The 18,435-nt window shown below is 55.7% G+C and overlaps 1 protein-coding gene across 2 annotated transcripts in view; it reads left to right on the top strand.

The window, feature by feature from the left end:
• TTYH2 (tweety family member 2) overlaps positions 1–18,435 on the top strand; it is a 48,684-nt gene that overhangs the window by 17,938 nt on the left and 12,311 nt on the right. For both annotated transcript variants that reach the window (XM_050765733.1, XM_050765732.1), the window contains exons 4-10: positions 6,157–6,377; positions 11,412–11,507; positions 12,014–12,086; positions 17,070–17,139; positions 17,400–17,455; positions 17,961–18,053; positions 18,290–18,382. In XM_050765733.1, coding sequence (XP_050621690.1) covers positions 6,157–6,377; positions 11,412–11,507; positions 12,014–12,086; positions 17,070–17,139; positions 17,400–17,455; positions 17,961–18,053; positions 18,290–18,382 — 702 coding nt within the window. The remainder of the gene's footprint in view (positions 1–6,156; positions 6,378–11,411; positions 11,508–12,013; positions 12,087–17,069; positions 17,140–17,399; positions 17,456–17,960; positions 18,054–18,289; positions 18,383–18,435) is intronic.

The following is an 18,435-nucleotide window of genomic DNA, read 5'->3' as shown; positions in this document are numbered from 1 at the left end:
GGGCTGACCCCTGCCTGTGCTGCAGTTGCCTCTGCTGAGGCAAATGGGCAGCTGTGCGCCCCAAGCCCGGAGGGGTGGCAGGAATGGGGGTGAGGACCAAACGAGGCAGCTGTGGGATCAAACCCCATTTTCCAGCAAGCTCAGCACTTTCTGATATGTCAGAGGAGACCTTGAATGTAGAAAATCAGCCCCACTGCATTTTTTGTGTTCATTTTAAGTGCTGCATATCGAGTATTGCGGGGTCCAGGAGATGCCAAGAGGAAAAAACTGTCTTCAGAAACAACTGGGGGCTGAGCGTGGTGGCTCACTCCTGTCATCCCAGCACTTTGAGGGAGGCCAAGGCATATGGAGCTCAGGAGTTTGAGACCAGCCTGGGCAACATGGCAAAACCCTGTCTGTACCAAAAATACAAAAATTAGCCAGTGGTGGTGTGGCTCCAGCTACCCGGGAGGCTGAGGCAGGAGGATCACTTGAACCTGGGAGGCGGAGGTTGCAGTGAGCCAAGATCACACCATCACACTCCAGCCTAGGCACCAGAATGAGATTCCATCTCAAAAATTAAAAAAAAAAAAAACACACACACACACACACACACACAATTGAAGAGCCCCATGGCGTGGGTGCTGGAGACCTGCCCCAGCTCTTTGGGGCTCTGGCTTCCAGGCGGTGACTCCAGGTGGGGGCTCACAGTGAAGGATGCGCTGGCCTGGCCTGGCCAGAGGACGTGTCAGACTCTTAGGAGAAGGGGAAGGCTACTCTGCTAAGCCAGGGCTGGATTTTGTGGCAGAGGCTGCTTGATACCACGAGCCTTTTGCTGGGGCTGCCACCCCTCTGCCGGAGACATGGCCCAGGGAGGAGCACGATGAGGGTGGACATCTGAGGACTTGGTTCCCTGAAAACTGCCTCTGCCTTTTCTACCCCAGCTGCCTGGAATTGGAGTTTTCCCACATTTTGACCTTGGCCCCTACACACGTCATTCTCACTCTAAGCACCCGGCCTTTTCAGCTGCTTATCAGAGCAGCCTCTGCCACAAAATCCAGCCCCAACAGGAGAATTTGGCCACTGCCCCAGCATCCTCCAGAAGAGGATTGGACCCCATTTGCCCCCCTCCTGCTCCCTTAAGCTCCTCTAAGGCTTTAATCCCTCAGTCAACAAGGGGGATCGGGGGTGTCACCTTAAAGAGACAGCCGTGCTGCTCCTCCGTGCCCAAGTCAATTGTGGGAGGAGGCCCTGGCCTCCAGAAAGGGGCTGAGGGTGGCTACCAGACCAGGGGCCCTGGTCCTTTGCAGAGTTCATTCGGCCACCCGTGTCCACTGGAACCCGTCCCCATAGCTGAGGGCTGATTCCCGGTGTGTAGATGCTAGTCTGGAACAGCCTTGCTTGGTGAGCTGGGGCGGCTGGGATGGAGGAACTGAGTGACAGCCAGCTCCGGCCTGGGAGGCAGAGGTGTCACCTGGCCTGGCTGGGGAGAACTGTCCCTCTGGGCACCCACCCTTGCCCCAGGCCCTGGGGGGGAAGGGTCCCATGGTCACTGCCCTCTAGGCTCTCTCTGCCCCTCCCTGCCATCCTGCTGCCTGCCTCCTCTTCACCCACCAGCACCAGGATCGCTAGAGGAACAACCTAGCCACGAGCGGAAAATCCCCTGCCCTGCCCTGCCCTGCCCAGGAAGGCCCCAGGGCCATGACCTTCACGGGTTTAGAGAAACTCCCGAACTCCCTTATGGGAAAATGTCAAGTCCTAGAAGTCCCTGTCCCGCAGGATGAGAGCCGCCAGGGAGGGGAGCTGGGAACGAGCCCCCATGCTGGGGCCTTCCACGCCACGGCCTGATGGTGCTCCGGGGCCAGGTTTGGACATTTCACAGCAAGCCCCACTCTCTGAAATCCCCCGTGTCCCCAAAGGGACAGGTTCTGTATCTCTGGAGATCAGCCCCTCATCCTCGCCATTGTTACCGAGAAGTGAGGCCAGGAGTCCCGGGGCTTCACACTGGTCCAGCCAGCCCATAGCTGCCTTCAGCCTGCGGGTGGCCACCTCCCCCTCTGGCATGAACCCCTAGGGCCCAGATATAGCTGCTGCCTCCAGGTGGAAAGGCAGCACCTGGGTCCTTGCTAGGACCTGTGAGGCTGGTTTGGTCCTCAGGGTAGACACCCAGCACACTAGTCCTCAGGGCTCCAGGGGAGGCAGCAGATCTAAAAGACTTCCCAGATCCAAGGGGGAAGTCCAGATATGAGGTAAATGACATTAGTGAAATAATGTCAGTGAAAGTGCCGGTAGACTATCAAGTACGCTCAACTGTATGACTGTGATTCTGAGTGCTATTAGAGTAATTACTGTAATCACCTTGGGGTCAACGGGAGGCTGGAATCTGGGACGCTGTGGGCGGCAGAGGCAGGTGGGGGGCTCGTGGGCAAGTCAGGCAGGACCTGAACCTGGGCCTTGCCAGAGCCCAGATCATGCAGGTGAGTGGCCAACAAGAGGCCCTCTAGGGATGCACCCACAGAGTGGGTTGGGCCCTGCTCCAAGTCCCCCTTTCCTAGACTGGAAGCCCCACACCTATGCGTGTCCAACTATAGGGACACCTGTGCCTTGGTGGGTAGGGGCGGTGGTCCAGGGATCAGGCGGTCCTGGGAGGGCTGCACACCCCAGTCTGGGGGAGTAGAGAGGAGTCATTTCAGGATACCAAAACTTCCTGTACCTGGTAGCCAGCATGGCCCCTCCAGGCTCCCTCATGTGAGCCCGCAGCGGGCTGATGGGCAGCCCTCAGGTGAAGAAACTGAGGCACAGGGAGGTTGCATTGCTGGCCCGAGATTGAAAATATGTATGTTTCAGAGCAGAAGCCAGAACCCAGGCCTTCTGGTCTTAGCCCCTTACCTCCACTGACCTGGCCCATCCACCTTTCCTGATAAGCTCACTGAGTGCGGGAGAGTCCTCCCTCCCAGAGGTTTTCATACTTGAGCTTGCATCAGAATCACCTGGAAGGGTTGGTAAACACTGATTGCAGGGCCCCACGCCCGGAGGTTCTGATTCAGTGGGCCTGGGGCAGGGCTGAGTGCTTTTGCGTTTGTGAATGAGTTCTCAGGGGGTGCATCTTATGCCTCTGGTCCCAGGACCACACTTGAGAACTGCTCTTTCCTCTAGACCATGGTCTCTGCCACCTGTAGCTCGTCCCTAACTCTGCCCAGCCTGGAAAGCTGGCCTGTCCCTCCTGTTCCCAGAGCTTCCCATGAGAGACAGCCTGATTCCATCTCTGGGTCATCCCACCTGTGCCTGGGGGGAGTGCTATGTCCCGAACCTTTAAGGAATTGGGGATGGTATGGAGAAGTGGTGGGGAGTTGTAAGTCGGTCACTGCTGTTATTCTTATTTTTTAAAATTTTAGGATCTTTTGAGCCTAGGAGTTCAAGAACAGCCTGGGCAGCATAGCGAGACCCCATCTCAAAAAAACAATTTTTTAGTGTTGTTTCCTGTGGGAAAATATCAGGAAAAAAGAGAAGGCATGACAAATACAAATATTGCCTTCTTACCCCGTCCCCCCGAGGAGGAGTTTAAGAAATGGAGAAGTTAAAAATGTAGAACTGTGAAGGAGAAAACAAGTGGCCTTACAGAAAAAGTTTACAGATAATTTTTAACAGCTCTTTGCTCTGAAGTTTGTTTGATATAATATAGAAATATAGAAATGTCACCTATTACTGGGTTTGTTCAGAATGGCACTATTCTTTGACAATAGTGCCATTTGTTATCAGTGGTTCCAAAGTGGTTGTACATTTATCTTATTAAATTGAACAGCCAAGTGTACTAGCATGACATTTAGTTACTGAATGTACTTTTACGTGGTATGAGGTCTTTTTCCCCTGTGCTACGGGCTGTTGAATCTGTACAGGGTAGAGTGTCTCTGTACACTGGTATCTCTTAGTCCTTAACCAGCTCGTAAGAACCAAGCATAAGCCAGAAAACGGAACAAGCCGCTGACACTGAAAAAAGAAAACAAAATGAAACAAAGAGAGCCATTCTCTTTTCTGGAACCAGGAACTCCCAGCGTAGCGCAGATGTAAAAGGCCACACAGCTGATGTGAAGTCCCAGTAACACAGAGAACACCGTTTGCCTCCAAGAGTGGAATCTCATCAGCCTCGCTGATCTCACTGTGGGAAGTTTCTGCCTCTTCTTCTATGTTTTTATCTCCCAGACCTGTGGGAGCTGAAGGCTGCCGAATGTGGATTAGTGCACACTGCCCTTGTCCCGGCCCGTTGTGCTTCTTGGTTTAGCGTGACAGTTTCAGAACAACAAAGCCCTTTCTCCCCTCGCTGCCAGCAAGTGCTTCAGGCTGCCGAGCTGCGCCCCGGGGCTCTGCAGGCACCCTGGGTCTGGGCTGTGGGAAAGCCCAGCTAACCAGTACGAGCCCTGCCTGTGCTCTTCAAAAGCCAGTAAGGGTCAACCACTTGGACCATTAGAAATGGAGGGACACGGCCGGGCGTGGTGGCTCATGCCTGTAATCCCAGCACTTTGGGAGGCTGAGGTGGGTGGATTACTTGAGGCCAGGAGTTCAAGAGACCAGCCTGGCCAACATGGTGAAACTCTGTCTCCACTAAAAATACAAAAGTTAGCCGCACATGGTGGTGCGCGCCTGTAGTCCTAGCTACTTGGAAGGGAGGCTGAGGCAGGAGAATCGCTTGAACCCAAGAGGCAGAGGATGCAGTGAGCCGAGATCGCACCACTGCACTCCAGCCTGGGTGAGACAGAGTGATACTCCATCTCAAAAAACAAACAAAGGAAGGAAGGAAGGAACGAAAGAAAGAAAGGAAGAAATGGATGGGCAGGCTACTCTGGAACACTGCCTATAGGGTAGCCCTGCTCTGCAAGGAGCAGCACCTTTAAAAATAAATAAATAATGTTTTCAACTGGATGGCCAGCCATCAACTTTCTATTTCTGTCTTTGCATTGGCAGATGTTTCCTTTAGGGTCCACTCAACCCCAGGCCCTTAGGGCTCAGCCAAGGGACAGGAGCCTGTCTGCCCACCCAGCGGGACACACGTCCAGGGGAGGATGTGAATACAGGGAGAAGGCGCGGGTTTCCTCCTCCTGCCTCATGTCCAGGCTCGTCAGAGAGGGGATCGCAGCTGTTTTTGTTTTTGCAAAGTCCCATTGTCCTGCCTTCACTCAGTGTTCAGGACGCGGTGTGCTGCTGCTAGCGCCACAACAAAGCCTTTCTCTGATAGAACAATTAGCAATCCTGTTGTGGGGATACAAGGTCAAGGTAGCCACATAGAGTCTGTTTCTCTAGAAGAGAATTCGTAAGCCTAAGTGTTGAAAGTTTTAAGAGAATCTTCAAAGAATAATGGATTATTTTGTTGGTTTCTCCATGTGGGTGTCTCTCTCTAAATATAGTAAGGTATAGTAATGAATGCATACGTTTATTCCAGCCCTTTACAGCAGGGGCCACGTGGTGAGCATACAGGATAGCCTGCTTAGTAGACAGCAACAGAGACTCCAGAGTGCAGGGATGTGCCTGCACTCCCAGCGCCAGAGGCTAGACCTGGCCGCAGCCTCCAGCACACAGTGGTGTGCTCCTCTGGCACCAGTATTCTGTCTCTTGGAGCCCACATCCTGGTTAAGGCCAGTTCAGGGACTGCCCCCTGGTTTGAGGAACATGAGGGCTGGGTGGGTAGTGGCAGCCCCTGTCTTCAGTCCTTCCTCCAGGGGCACAGGCTGGAGATCTTCAGGGCTGGGGCAACATGGTGTGTTCATTCGTGCCTGAGCAGGCCAGGTCACCTTTTTTTTTTTGGAGACAGAGTCTCACTCTTGTTGCTCAAGCTGGAGTACAATGGTGCAATCTTGGCTCATTGCAGACTCCGCCTCCCAGGTCCGAGCGATCGTCCTGCCTCAGCCTCCCAAGTAGCTAGGACTACAGGTACATGCCACCACACCTGGCTAATTTTTATGGGTTTTTTTTGTAGAAACAGGGTCTCACTGTGTTGCCCAGGCTGGTCTCAAACTCCCGGGTTCAAGCAATCCACCTGCCTCAGCCTCCCAAAGTGCTGGGATGACAGGCGTGAGCGTAATTATCGCACCTGGCCAGGCCACCTTCTGCCGCCTGCAAAGACCTCTTCCGGGATGAGAATCAGAAGCTTTACCTCCCTGGCTTTTGCCCCCTGCTCCTCCCTAGGTTTCCGGAACTACCCAGAAGATGAAGGTGGACCTAGAGCAGCACCTGGCCCGGCTTAGTGAGATCTTTGCTGCCCGGGGCGATTACATGCAGACCCTGAAGTTCATACAGCAGATGGCGGGCAGCGTTGTTGTTCAGCTCTCAGGACTGCCCACGTGGAGGGAAGTCACCATGGAGCTGACCAAGCTATCCGACCAGACTGGCTACATAGAGTACTACAGGTGAGGGGCCGGTGGGAGGCAGAGGGAGGGGCAGCAGGGGCTACATCCGCTTCATCCATCCAAACCTGCATGTTGAGCTCCAGCTGGAGAAGGGCCACCGGAAGGTCTTTTTTTTTTTTTTAGACAGAGTCTTGCTCTGTCACCCAGGCTGGAGTGAAGTGGTGCAATCTCAGCTCTCTACCTCCCGGGTTCAAGCGATTCTCTTGCCTCAGCCTCCCTCCCAAGTAGCTGGGACTACAGGTGTGTGCCACCATGCCAGACTAATTTTTGTATTTTTAGTAGAGACAGAGTTTCACCATGTTGGCCAGGAGCTGGTCCCTCGAGCTCCTGGCCTCAAGTGATCCGCCCGCCTCGGCCTCCCAAAGTGCTGGGATTACAGGCGTGAGCCACCGTGCCCAGACCAGCCTCACTTATGAGTGATGGGGGCTGAGGGGCACCACCCTCACTTAGGTGTACAAACTCACGGCCGTGTCATCTGACCTCTGGAGCTTTGTTTACATCTCCCCTGCCTCCCCATTCGCCAAACCCCAGCCCAGGCAGAGGCACTGGACACAGTCGGCAGAGCAGGGACCTGCTGCCTCTCTCCAGGTGCAGGGTCCAGCGAAGGTTGCTCTGGGGAGAGTGCAGGAAGGAGGCAGCAGCCCCAGCCTTTGGAGGGCTCCCGGCTGAATGGTGGCCTGGGCTTGTGCTCCCAGGGCCCCAGGCCTAGCCTGGAGGAGGCACGCCGGGAGTGGAAGAATGAGTCATGAGGAGCGAGTGTCAGTTCTTTGGATCCCTCCCGGCTCCCTCCATGTGTTGGCTCCTCTTCTAGCCATTGAGGAAATTCAGAGCCTTTAGCTGAGGGTTGCACAACTTACTCCTGTTTTCTGGATTTGTGTTCCCTTGTGTCATAAAGCCCCATGCCAGGAGGTCACTGCTGGACTGAGTCCCGGGGCCTCTCCCCTTCCCAAAAATAGGAGGTGGCAGATCCCTCAGCAGAGGGAGCTTATGAAGTCCCCAGCTCTGGGGGTCCTCCCCACACCTTGCCTCCCCAGCCCGTCCAGCCCCTGCGTCTCCGCCATGTCCTGGATTCTCTGGATTGAAGGGACCTGGGTCCTGCTCCCCAGCAGAGTGCCCCCCTCCCAGGGGACAGAAGGAAACTGCCAGCTCTAAGGACTGTCTGTGACCTCCTGCTCCTGTGGCCCCAAAACAGGGGTATCTGATGAGTCTCCTGATGTGTGGGCCATTCATTGCCTGAGCCTTCGAAATCTTATGTCAGGCAGGGGCAGGGGTACAAAGGTATCCATTTTGACCTCACTCTTCTCTGAGGACACCTAGTAGAGGACTGTGTATGTTTAAGAGCTTCATGTGGGCATTTTGATAATGACACGGATGGAATTAAGTCAGAATTTACATATCAAAGGGGGCTTATTGTTAAGGCGATTTTATTAAAATAGTGGAAGGATGGTGCCAACTGCACATCAGCTATTTTGGCATGGGTGATTGACAGGACCCCCTGTGAGCCCATCCCCCACTCCCCACTCCTTATTCAGGTTGAGGCAGAAGAGGTTTGGCTGAGCACGGTGGCTCATGCTGTAATCCCAGCACTTTGCGAGGCCAAGGCAGGCAGATCACCTGAGGCCAGTAATTCGAGACCAGCCTGGACAACATGGAGAAACCTCATCTCTACTAAAAATACAAAAATTAGCTGGACGTGGTGGCACATGCCTGTAGTCCCAGCTACTTGGGAGGCTGAGGCAGGAGAATCGCTTGAACCCAGGAAGCGGAGGCTGCAGTGAGCCAAGATTGTGCCATTGCCCTCCAGCCAGGGCAATAGAGTGAGACTCTGTCTCAAAAAAAAAAAAAAAAAGCAGAGGTCTAGTCCAAGGTTGGCACCTGTGGCTCCTAAACATCAATGATGTCTTTGCTTCCATCTGTGGCTCCTCCTCTTACCTGAGCTGCTCTGGAACACAAGCCCTCCCCTGAAGGGCCCCCGTCTTTGCTTTTGGGGTAGTCCTTGAGCCTGACCATGCAGCGAAGCAAATATTTCCTAGCATTTTTATACAAGGCCTGGCGAAGTATGGGAGGAGATAAAAAGCCGAGGGGCTCCTCTCTTTGAGAGGCTACGGTTGAGGGAGGAGGGAGCCAGGGTGGGGGTGGCTCTGGCAGACAGCCGAGTTCTGGGTTAGGAATACATCCCCCAGTCCTCGCCCGGCTCCTCTGGGAAAACACATCCGCCTAGAGGAGATGTTTCCAGGAACCCCTGACAACAGGAGGCGTGGAGGCAGGGAAAATACACTGAATCACAGCCACAGAGGGTGGGTTAGAAGCACCCCAACTGGATTTCCTGCTGCTCACAGAGCGGAGGCGAGAGGTGAGAAGAAATCTTTAAGTTTGAAACGTGAACTGGGTATTTGGAGAGGTGCCCTGTGGCTGGCTGTGTCCCTTGCAGGAAGCTTGGTGGAGACAACGTGGAATTCCTGGGCCAGGCTCTCCCCACCATGGGGCCTTGGCTCTCCAATCTGTAGAATGGGATCCAGCTCACACCTATGATCCCAGCACTTTGGGAGGCTGAGGCAGGAGGATCTCTTGAGTCCAGGAGTTTGAGACCAGCCTGGACAACACAGAGAGACCCAGTCTTTATAATACGTGTGTGTGTGCACGTGTGCGTGTGTGAAAATAAGAATGTGATCCAAACACTAGATGGTTTGCGACGTTCCTTCCAGCTCTGAGCTGAGTCTAAGGAACCTGGCTTCTTGGTGGCAGCAGGCTCTGCCCACTCTGCAAATCCCCCAGCTCCATTCCTGGAACTCCCAGAGACCTAGTGTGCATTGCCCCCTGCTCTGTGCAGAAACAAGGACTTTGATTAGTCCCCTTCTCTTGGCAGTAAGCCTCGATTTGGGGGTCAGAAAGAACCTCCCTTGGCTGCTGGGGCCTCCAGCTTGCTCCCTCCCCTCTCTCCCTTAGAGCCTCTTTGCCACTTTCCGCTAGCTCCAGGGCACTCCCTGCCCATGCTCCAAACTCCTTCTTCCCCTTTATGATGTCAGTGAAGCAGAAAACCATTGCTGGAGAGGAGAAGTCAGCGACTTTACTTGGCTCTCGCAGCAAGAGAAATAATGATCCAAATACTTCTCTCTTTGGGGACTGGGAAGGCCCTGTCTCTGCACCCTCCCTCCTCTGTCCACTCTCCTGCTGGTGCCCAGCACAGGGCAAGGGGCATGGCTGCCAGGGGAGACCACTGGCCTCGTGAGGACCACCTTGGGGACCTGTGTGGAAGCGAAAGGAACAAGGGCACTTTGGGGTCTTCTCGGTGCCCTTGGGCTTAACGTACTTTGATTCTTCAGCCTGTTCTCTGGAGAAGCAGGAGGGCAGGGCCTTTGAAGTCCTGGACTGCCTTGCCCTGTCAACCTTTATATTTAGCAAGCACCTAATCCTTACTCTGGCCCTGTGAGATGAGGGGTTCCAGCTCCCTTTACAGATATGGAAACCAAGGTCCCAAGGGGTGAAGTAGCTTACCAAGCTCTCCCAGCTGGGGTGTAACTGCCTTTCCCCATCAGCCCAGCCTTGGGGGCAAAAAGGCCAGAGGAATGAAGGGCTTGGAGGAGCCTAGAGGTCTGCAGGGCTGTCAGTACCCTGACCCAGACTCCCGGGTTCCACACCGAGCTCTCTGATAGTCAGAAATGAGCCCACTCACCTGGGTATCCCTGGTGCCAAGCTCAGTCCCTGGCACAAATGTTGCTTAAAAATGAACCTAAAGGCCGGGCACGGTGGCTCAAGCCTGTAATCCCAGCACTTTCGGAGGCCAAGACTGGTGGATCACGAGGTCAGGAGATCGAGACCATCCTGGCTAACACGGTGAAACCCCGTCTCTACTAAAAAAAAAATACAAAAAAGTAGCCGGGCGAGGTGGCAGGCACCTGTAGTCCCAGCTACTTGGGAGGCTGAGGCAGGAGAATGGCGTAAACCTGGGAGGCGGAGCTTGCAGTGAGCTGAGATCCGGCCACTGCACTCCAGCCTGGGTGACAGAGCGAGACTCCGTCTCAAAAAAAAAAAAAAAAAAAAGGAACCTAAATATAAAATCTTTTGTTGTTGTTATTTTTGAGATGGAATCTCACTCTGTTGCCCAGGCTGGAGTGCAATGGCGTGATCTCAGCTCACTGCAACCTCTGCCTCCTGGTTTCAAGTGATTCTCCTGCTGCAGCCTCCCGAGTAGCTGGGGCTACAGGCGCCCGCCACCACACCTGGCTAATTTTTGTATATTTTGTAGAGATGGGGTTTCACCATGTTGGCCAGGCTGGTCTTGAACTCCTGGCCTCAAGTGATCCACCCATCTTGGCCTCCCAAAGTGCTGGGGTTACAGGCTGAGCCACTGCGCCTGGCCTGAACCTAAAAGTCTTAAGTTATGGATCCCATCCAGCAAGGGGGCAAGATGGGAGGCCTTGGGGGGCCAGACTGGGTGTTTGTCAGAGAGGCACGTTAGGGGCTGTGTTAGATCTGTGGTTATAAACATCAGGCCTTGGCTGGTCTGATGCTGTCTGAGAGTTCTAGAAGCAAAGGGAAGCAGGGTCCTAGGAGATGCCTGCTGGGAGGTTGCAGAAAGACACGTCAGAGCTGTGCTGTCCAGGGTGGTAGCCCCAGCCGGGTGTGGCTATTTTAATTAATTAAAATTAAGTAAAGTTTAAAATGTATTTCTTCAGTTGCACAAGCCATGTTTCAAGTTCTCGGTAGCCACCTGTGGGTTGTGGCAAAGGAGGCTGCACAGCAGGGATTTAGAACAGTTCCTCCACTGGGGAAAGTTCTGGTGCACAGTGCTGGTTTTGACACTCAGCCTGGAGGTGAAGGCAGGGAGTGGGAAGTGACAGCTTTGTCCGGGCAGCAGTGGGGGTGGAGCTCCCGAGCCTTCAGCCCACGCATGCTGGGTGCTCGGGGGCTCTGGGCAGTGTGTCGTAGTAAAGGGTCTAGTGGGTCCTGGGGCTGCTGCGCAGGCCTCCCAGGTGGCCAGCAGGTCAGGAGGTCCACCCTGTTGCTCCTGACCATCCCTGCCCGTCTACCCAGGTGGCTCTCCTACCTCCTGCTCTTTATCCTGGACCTAGTCATCTGCCTCATGGCCTGCCTGGGACTGGCCAAGCGCTCCAAGTGTCTCCTGGCCTCGTGAGTATCCCTACCCGTGGACCTGGGACAAAGAGCTGGGCAGGATGCCATCATCAGAGAGAGACGAGGGCCTGGCCAGCTCCGGAGTGTGGGGAAAACAGCCAGGCTGCCTGAGGCCACCTTCTGCCCCGTCCTCAGCACTCAGCAGAGGAGACAGACAGCAGCCACCAACTCGCCATCTGGTCACTCAACGAGCAAGCACTAGGCTTTCCTCCTTCTCTGGGCCTGACTGTTGAGCGGCTAAGAAACGTGGGCCCACGCATGAAAGCCTCCGGCCATCTTAGCCAACGCTGCAAAGGAGGCCTGTGCTCTCACGCCTGGGTCTCTTTAGCCCCAAGGACCTGGGCTCCGTGGCTCTTTCCTAGTAGTGAGCAGGGCCCACATCAGGGCAGGGACTGAGGCTGCCTTTGGATCCACTGCAAGGGTTTTGGGGGCAGGGTGGGCAGGGTGATGGCTGAGAGGAAGGGGAGCCCGCCTACCAACCTTGTTGCCTGCCTCTCTCCTAGGATGCTGTGCTGCGGAGCACTGAGCCTGCTTCTCAGCTGGGCATCCCTGGCCGCTGATGCCGCTGCGGCAGTGGTGAGTTGGGGGACGGGGTGGGTGGTAGGTGGTCTGCCAGGATACTCCAGTGTGTCTCCAAGCAGGGCCAGCTTCCGGTCCCAGCTCCTAACCTAGAATCTCAGAACCCAAGGGACTTGCGTCATCTGAACCGGCCCCTCTCGTTACAGATGGGGAAACAGGCCCAGAGAAAGGAAGGGGCCTGCCCAGGGTCACAGCCAGGATAAGACACTCATGCTTCAGACCCAGAGAGAAGCCCTCAGCTGCCCAGGCGTGCTTAGGCTTACACATGCTTAGGCTTAGGTGTGCCTGGGTGACCAGGGGCTTCTCTCTAGGTGTGAAGAACTGACCGGGTCTCCTGAGAATGAGTAGGCATCCGAGCCTCAGACCAGGGAGTCCCTCCCGTATCAGAAGCCGCTACTTTGCCAGCTCCCCAGGCCCTGGGACTGTAGAATGTGGTGTCTGACTTGCCTTCCGTCCCAATGTCCCAGGACTCCCGCGGTCTGAAGCACACGTGCTGTATGTTTCTGGATGTGATGCCTCAAAATGGTTTAAAAAAGAAAAAGGTGGGGGTTTCCTATGCAGGTCCACATGATCTTTAATGGACCTAACACTGGCGCTAAGCTGTGTGCATGAGGCTGTTCATTCACTCAGCTGATTGTTTGCTGGGTGGCACTCGATGGTACAAGATGCCTGGGGATGCGGAAGCCAAGAGGACGTGATGGTTGCTGTTGACAAAGTTCCAGCCTTTGGAAGCAAGACTTGTAGGCAGATAACTGTGATACAGTGGAGGTGCAGTGTGTGTGTGTGTGTGTGTGCGCGTGTGCGTGTGTGTTTGTGTTTGCGTGTGTGTATTTGTGTGTTTGCGTGTGTGTTTGTATGTGTATGTTTGTGTATGTTTGTGCGTGTGTGTGTGTTCATGCACGTGCATGTGATAGAAGAGAACACAGTTTACCAGGGGCATTAAGGAACCCCTCCCTGATTCAAAGGCCGCAGACTAACCCTGGGACATGCATCTGTTCTGCCCTAGTGACCTGGGGCTTGATAGGGATAAGATGGGAGTGGCTTGTACCAGAAGCTCCCTAAATACACTCACACCTTGTCCAGTGGCTTGGGGGTTGGCCACTAGCTCTGGGTGTGGACACAGTGCCCTCAGGGACTCTGGCACTGACTTAGCACCTCAGGCAGAGGCTTATGCAGAAGGGAGAAGAGAGGGCATGTCCTGTCTTTGCTCCCCGCCACCTCAGTGCAGTGACCACGGACCAATGACTGGCAGAGAAAAGGCCCAAGTCACGTTTGAAAGCATGCAGGAGCTGGGACACTGCTGCCTGGCCTGCAGCCTCTCCTCTGGGGCCAGGGGCACGCACAGGGAAGCCACAGGGAGCGCACGGCGAGCTCCTCCAGGGCCCCATCCCGCTTTCTGGGCAGCCTCTGCCTTCTGGAGGCAGCAGTGGCTTCCAGCTTGCCGCTGTGAGCTGCCCTGTGGTGGCCACACCCCTCCCAGGGGGGCTCCTCCCTCTCACCAGGCTTCAGTGTTCACAAAAACCAGAGGCCATTTAATCTCCCAGCGGGGCGCCCTGGAATGCAGGGAGCTGGGGAGAAAGGCCATTTCCCTAATTCCTCTAGTCAGGCCCTTGTGTGTGAGAGGGGGAGCAGGCGGTGGAGCTGAATGGGCTTTTGACGGGCTGGAGATGCTGCTGCATTTTAATAGGAAGCCGGGTGAGGAGGAGCCAGGAGGGCGGGGAGGGTGGCTGGCTGTCCCGGGGTTATTGTGGAGAGCTTTTGTGTGGCCTCCCAAAGCCACCCTGCTCTCTGAGGCCTGTTTTGACAGCCATGGGGCCAGAGGACTGACAAACCCTCCCCTCTCCGCCCCCCACCCCACCCCTCTCTGTCCCTAAAAAGGACTCCATGAGGACAGAGGGCTGCCCTGGAGATCTGCTCCGGGTGAGGCGGGAGAGGAGGGCCGGCAGGACTTGAGCAGCCAAACTCTGAGCCTCCAGGCCCTGGGGCTACCCCTTGTGGTCAGCACTGCGAGTCAGGAGGTGTCTAGGGTGAGGGACTAGAGCAGGCAGAGAGGCTGGGAAGCCCTGGAAGAAGGAAGGGGGAGGAAGTGGGTTCAGCTGTGAGGGAGGGAGGCAAGGGCTGTCACAAGTGCTTTGGCCACCGAGCCCGGGGACAGAGCGCTCCAGGGAATTCCTCCAGCCAAGGGGCAGCCAGGCCTGCCCCTGAGTCAGAGAGTGGGAGTGTGGCCTCTGCAGCCACTCTGTCTGGGCTCACATCCCCCCCTTCAACCCTTCCCAGCAGTGGAAACCCAGGAAGGTTCCTGAAGTTCTCTGTGCCTCAGTTTCCTCCCAGGTGAACACGGAGAATAACAGGACTTACCTCAAAGGGCTGTTGCTAGGGAAAGATGAGTGGGTTAATCCTGGGAGGCACACAGAACATGTCCAATAAACAGTGGCCACCACTGGCTTCCTGTGCATTCATCATCATCATGCTAGGGTCACGGGGCGGCCGTTCAGACCCACACCTCCATTCTTAGGAGCTGCCTGCAGGCTTAGCCATCGCCTGGGCTGGTTAATGGGCAGCCTCTCCCACCTGCCCCAACTGTGCTCAGTGCCCTCCTTCCTGTCCCCTCTCCTGCCATCCCCATCACCATGGCATGAGTAATGCACACGTGTATTAGTCCATTTTCACGCTGCTGATAAAGACATACCCAAGACCAGGCAATTTACAAAAGAAAGAGGTTTAATTGGACTCACAGTTCCACATGGCTGGGGAAGCCTCATAATCATAGTGGAAGGCAAGGAGGAGCAAGTCACGTCCTACATGGATGGCAGCAGGCAAAGAGGCCTTATGCAGGGAAACTCCCATTTTTAAAACCATCAGATCTGCCGGGTGCGGTGGCTCACACCTGTAATCCCAGCACTTTGGGAGGCCAAGGCGGGTGGATCACCTGAGGTCGGGAGTTCACAACCAGCCTGACCAACATGCCAGAACCCTATCTCTAGTAAAAATACAAAATTAGCCAGGCATAGTGGTGCATGCCTGTAATCTCAGCTATTCGGGAGACTGAGGCAGGAGGATTGCTTGAACCCAGGAGGCGGAGGTTGCAGCAAGCTGAGATCACGCCACTGCACTCCAGCCTGGGCAACAGAGCACGACTGTGTCTCAAAAAAAAAAAAAAAAAAAAAAAAAAAATCAGGTCTTGTGAGACTTACTCATTATCACGAGAACAGCGTGAGAAAGACTTGCCCCCATGACTCAGTTACCTCCCACCTAGTCCCTCCCGTAACACATGGGGATTCAAGATGAGATTTGGGTGGGGACACAGCCAAACCATATCAACACGTATACACACAAGTGCATATGCATCACACACGTACATGCACATGCACACAGGTGTTTGTCTTCATTAATAGGGGAGTTGACTCCTCACTGAGTCCCACACCCCAAACCATCCTATGCACCTATCCCAGGAGATGGAGGCTCCAGGGTGGCCAGGGGGTGTGAAGAGCAGGCCTGGCCTGGGAGGGGGAGGAGGGAGGCAGGAGGACCACGTCACTGTGGAGCCTTGGACTGGGGCCTCTGTCCCTCTCCTTTCTTGGTTCCCAAACTTCTCAGGGGTGACCCAAACTGAGATAGTGGCCTCGCTCTTTATTTTCCCAAGGCTTCCCCATCCTCCACTTGGGCCTGGCTGCACTCTCTGCCACTCCATCCAGGGGGCGGGGGCACACCACCAGGCCTGCTGGCGCCACAGCTCTGATAGGTAATAATAGGCCAGGTTGATGTATTATGAATGCTAGTGGTTTGTGTATAAAGCATTTCTCCCAGGGTCTTAAGTGCATGCGTGCATGCATGTGTGTGTGCGTGTGCACATGGGGCTCTCAGGAAGCTCTGTATCTAGAGGGGCATGTTATTCCCCACCCTCGCTATACACACATTTCCTAGACCATAAGTGCTGTGATGCACTAACCTGTAGTTGCTAGAACCCTGCACGGCACCGAGGAAGTACTCCATAAATGTCTATCAACTTAACAAGTTAGTGAGTGATGCTCTATTGTGACCCCTGAGGCAGTGGTTCCTGAAGGAGGACAGGGCCACCGGCAGAGCAGGGCACTCAGAGGGGTCCCCTGCCCAAGGAGCATGCGCCAGAGGAGGGGGATGCCCCTAAGAACAGGCCAGAGGACTTGAGCTCTCCCTGGCTACTCTAGAAGGCAGAGGCCCCCCGTTTTTCCAGTCCCCAGAGCACCCCAGGCCAGATCTGGGGTACACCTGGCTTAGAGGCCATGTACTTGCTGACGCCTCTCCTGGGGCCTGTGTCTGCTCCCACCCTGCTGCATGGGCCTTAGCAATCACCTAGCCAGGCCATGCTGTGGGGCCAGGCCCTCCAGCTCGTAAGTGGCAGCTGCCTCTCAGCTCCATGCCCTTCCCACCCTGTGTCTTGGCAGGTGAGGACCTGCCCCCCAGGCTCACAGATGCTTCAGCACCAACCTCCTTTAGAAAAAGTTCGGGGAAGCCTTCATAGATTGTCCACCCGTCCCTGTAGGACTTGATCACAGCAAGACAAAATGTAAAACAGACATGAGCAGATGAGGCCATGGTGTAATGAACTCCCACACACACAGCCTGCAGCTGCCCTGGGGCCCAGGATGGTGGCCCCCAAGGGTCTGTCCCAGAAGAGGCATTTGGGAATAAGAGTAACAGCATGCTCTCCACCCCAGTCACTTTTCCGAGCACTTTACATGCAGTGGGTGAATAGCATTATCATCTCCATGTCATAGATGAGGCAACCGGGGCACAGGAAGAATAAGTAACTTGTCCAAGGTAACAGTGCTAGGAAGGGGCAGAGCCAGGTTTGAACCCAGGAGGCTGGCTCCAGACTCTGTCCTTTGCCACCTGGGAGGGAGCTGAAGGGGCTGGGGTGATGGGCTCCTGGCTCCTCCCAGGACCCCGACGTCCTGGTATCTGACTTTCCTCCACCCCGTCCCTCTCTCCCTCACTCAGGCCACCAGTGACTTCTGTGTGGCTCCTGACACCTTCATCCTGAACATCACGGAGGGCCAGATCAGCACAGGTAACACGCTCTCAGGCCGCTGCTGTAGATGCATGGGTGGCCAGACTGTGTGCCCCTACGTACCTCTTTCAGCCCTGCAGCCATCCAACCCCTCCTCAACCCTGAACTTGAGGTCCAGCTCTTGCTCTAGGCCATTTCCTAGAAACTGCCTCCCTTGGGAGCTCAGGGACGGGGAGGGAGGTCTGGCTTGGCCACCAAGGATGATAGAGATCTCATCTGGTCATTTGTGAGCTGCCTAACGCCACGCTGTTGCCCTGCAGAGGTGACTCGCTACTACCTGTATTGCAGCCAGAGTGGAAGCAGCCCCTTCCAGCAGGTACGGCCCCCCGAGGCCTGCCCGCACCCTGCCCACAGCCACTCCCCCTTGACCCTAAGCCCCACCACTGACCAGGATGGCGGAGGTGGCAGGGCCTTCCTTGCCTCACCGTGGTCTTCTCCTTAGCTGCTTCTGTGGGGGCGGTGGGGGAAGCTTGCTTTTGGTCACGGGTTCTAGATCGGTGGTTAACGTGTGTGCAGCTCAGTGGGGAGCTGGTTCCATGTAGATGCTGTGCAGCCGCCCTGGGGTGGGGCCGAGATGCTGCACGTCTCACAAGCCCCCAGGTGAGGCCAGGGCTGCTGGTCCAAAGACCACATCTGAGCTGCAAGCAGGGAGAAGACTGTGTAGCTTTCAAGAAGCCAGAGGAGCAGGGGGAGACTTCCTGCAAGTGGAAGGCCTGTGCAGCTGCAGCCAGGTGGGAGGGGCAGGAGCATAGGCCCCTCGGCCGCTGTGGGGCTCCTGGGAGATGGAGCCTCACGGTGGGGCTGTGTCTCTCCCGGCCCAGACCCTGACCACCTTCCAGCGCGCGCTCACCACCATGCAGATCCAGGTCGCGGGGCTGCTGCAATTTGCCGTGCCCCTCTTCTCCACCGCAGAGGTAAGGCAGCTGTGCAGGAAGAGGGGAGCCCCAGATGAACCCTGACAGCCCTTTCCCCTACCCCAGCCCCAGGGCCAGGCTGTGCACAGCTTGCTGCTGGCTCTCTGCGCTCCCACCCCCGTGACTCGGCTCCCACCCTTGGCTCTAGAGGCCCCTGAGCACAGCTGCCGTGGTGGTTTTCTCCGCCAGCTCTCCTCTACAGCCCCTCGGTGTCTCTGTCTCTCTTCCTGCTTCAGGAAGACCTGCTTGCAATCCAGCTCCTGCTGAACTCCTCGGAGTCCAGCCTTCACCAACTCACCGCCATGGTGGACTGCCGAGGGCTCCACAAGGTGCATGGGGGCCCTGGGGGCACGTGGAGAATGTGAGGGCACCCAGCAGGCCA

Source organism: Macaca thibetana, chromosome 16 (assembly GCF_024542745.1).
Source record: "Macaca thibetana thibetana isolate TM-01 chromosome 16, ASM2454274v1, whole genome shotgun sequence".
Lineage (NCBI taxonomy): Eukaryota > Metazoa > Chordata > Mammalia > Primates > Cercopithecidae > Macaca > Macaca thibetana.
The sequence above is the reverse complement of the archived record's forward strand: the minus strand, read 5'-3'. Positions and strand labels throughout refer to the sequence as shown.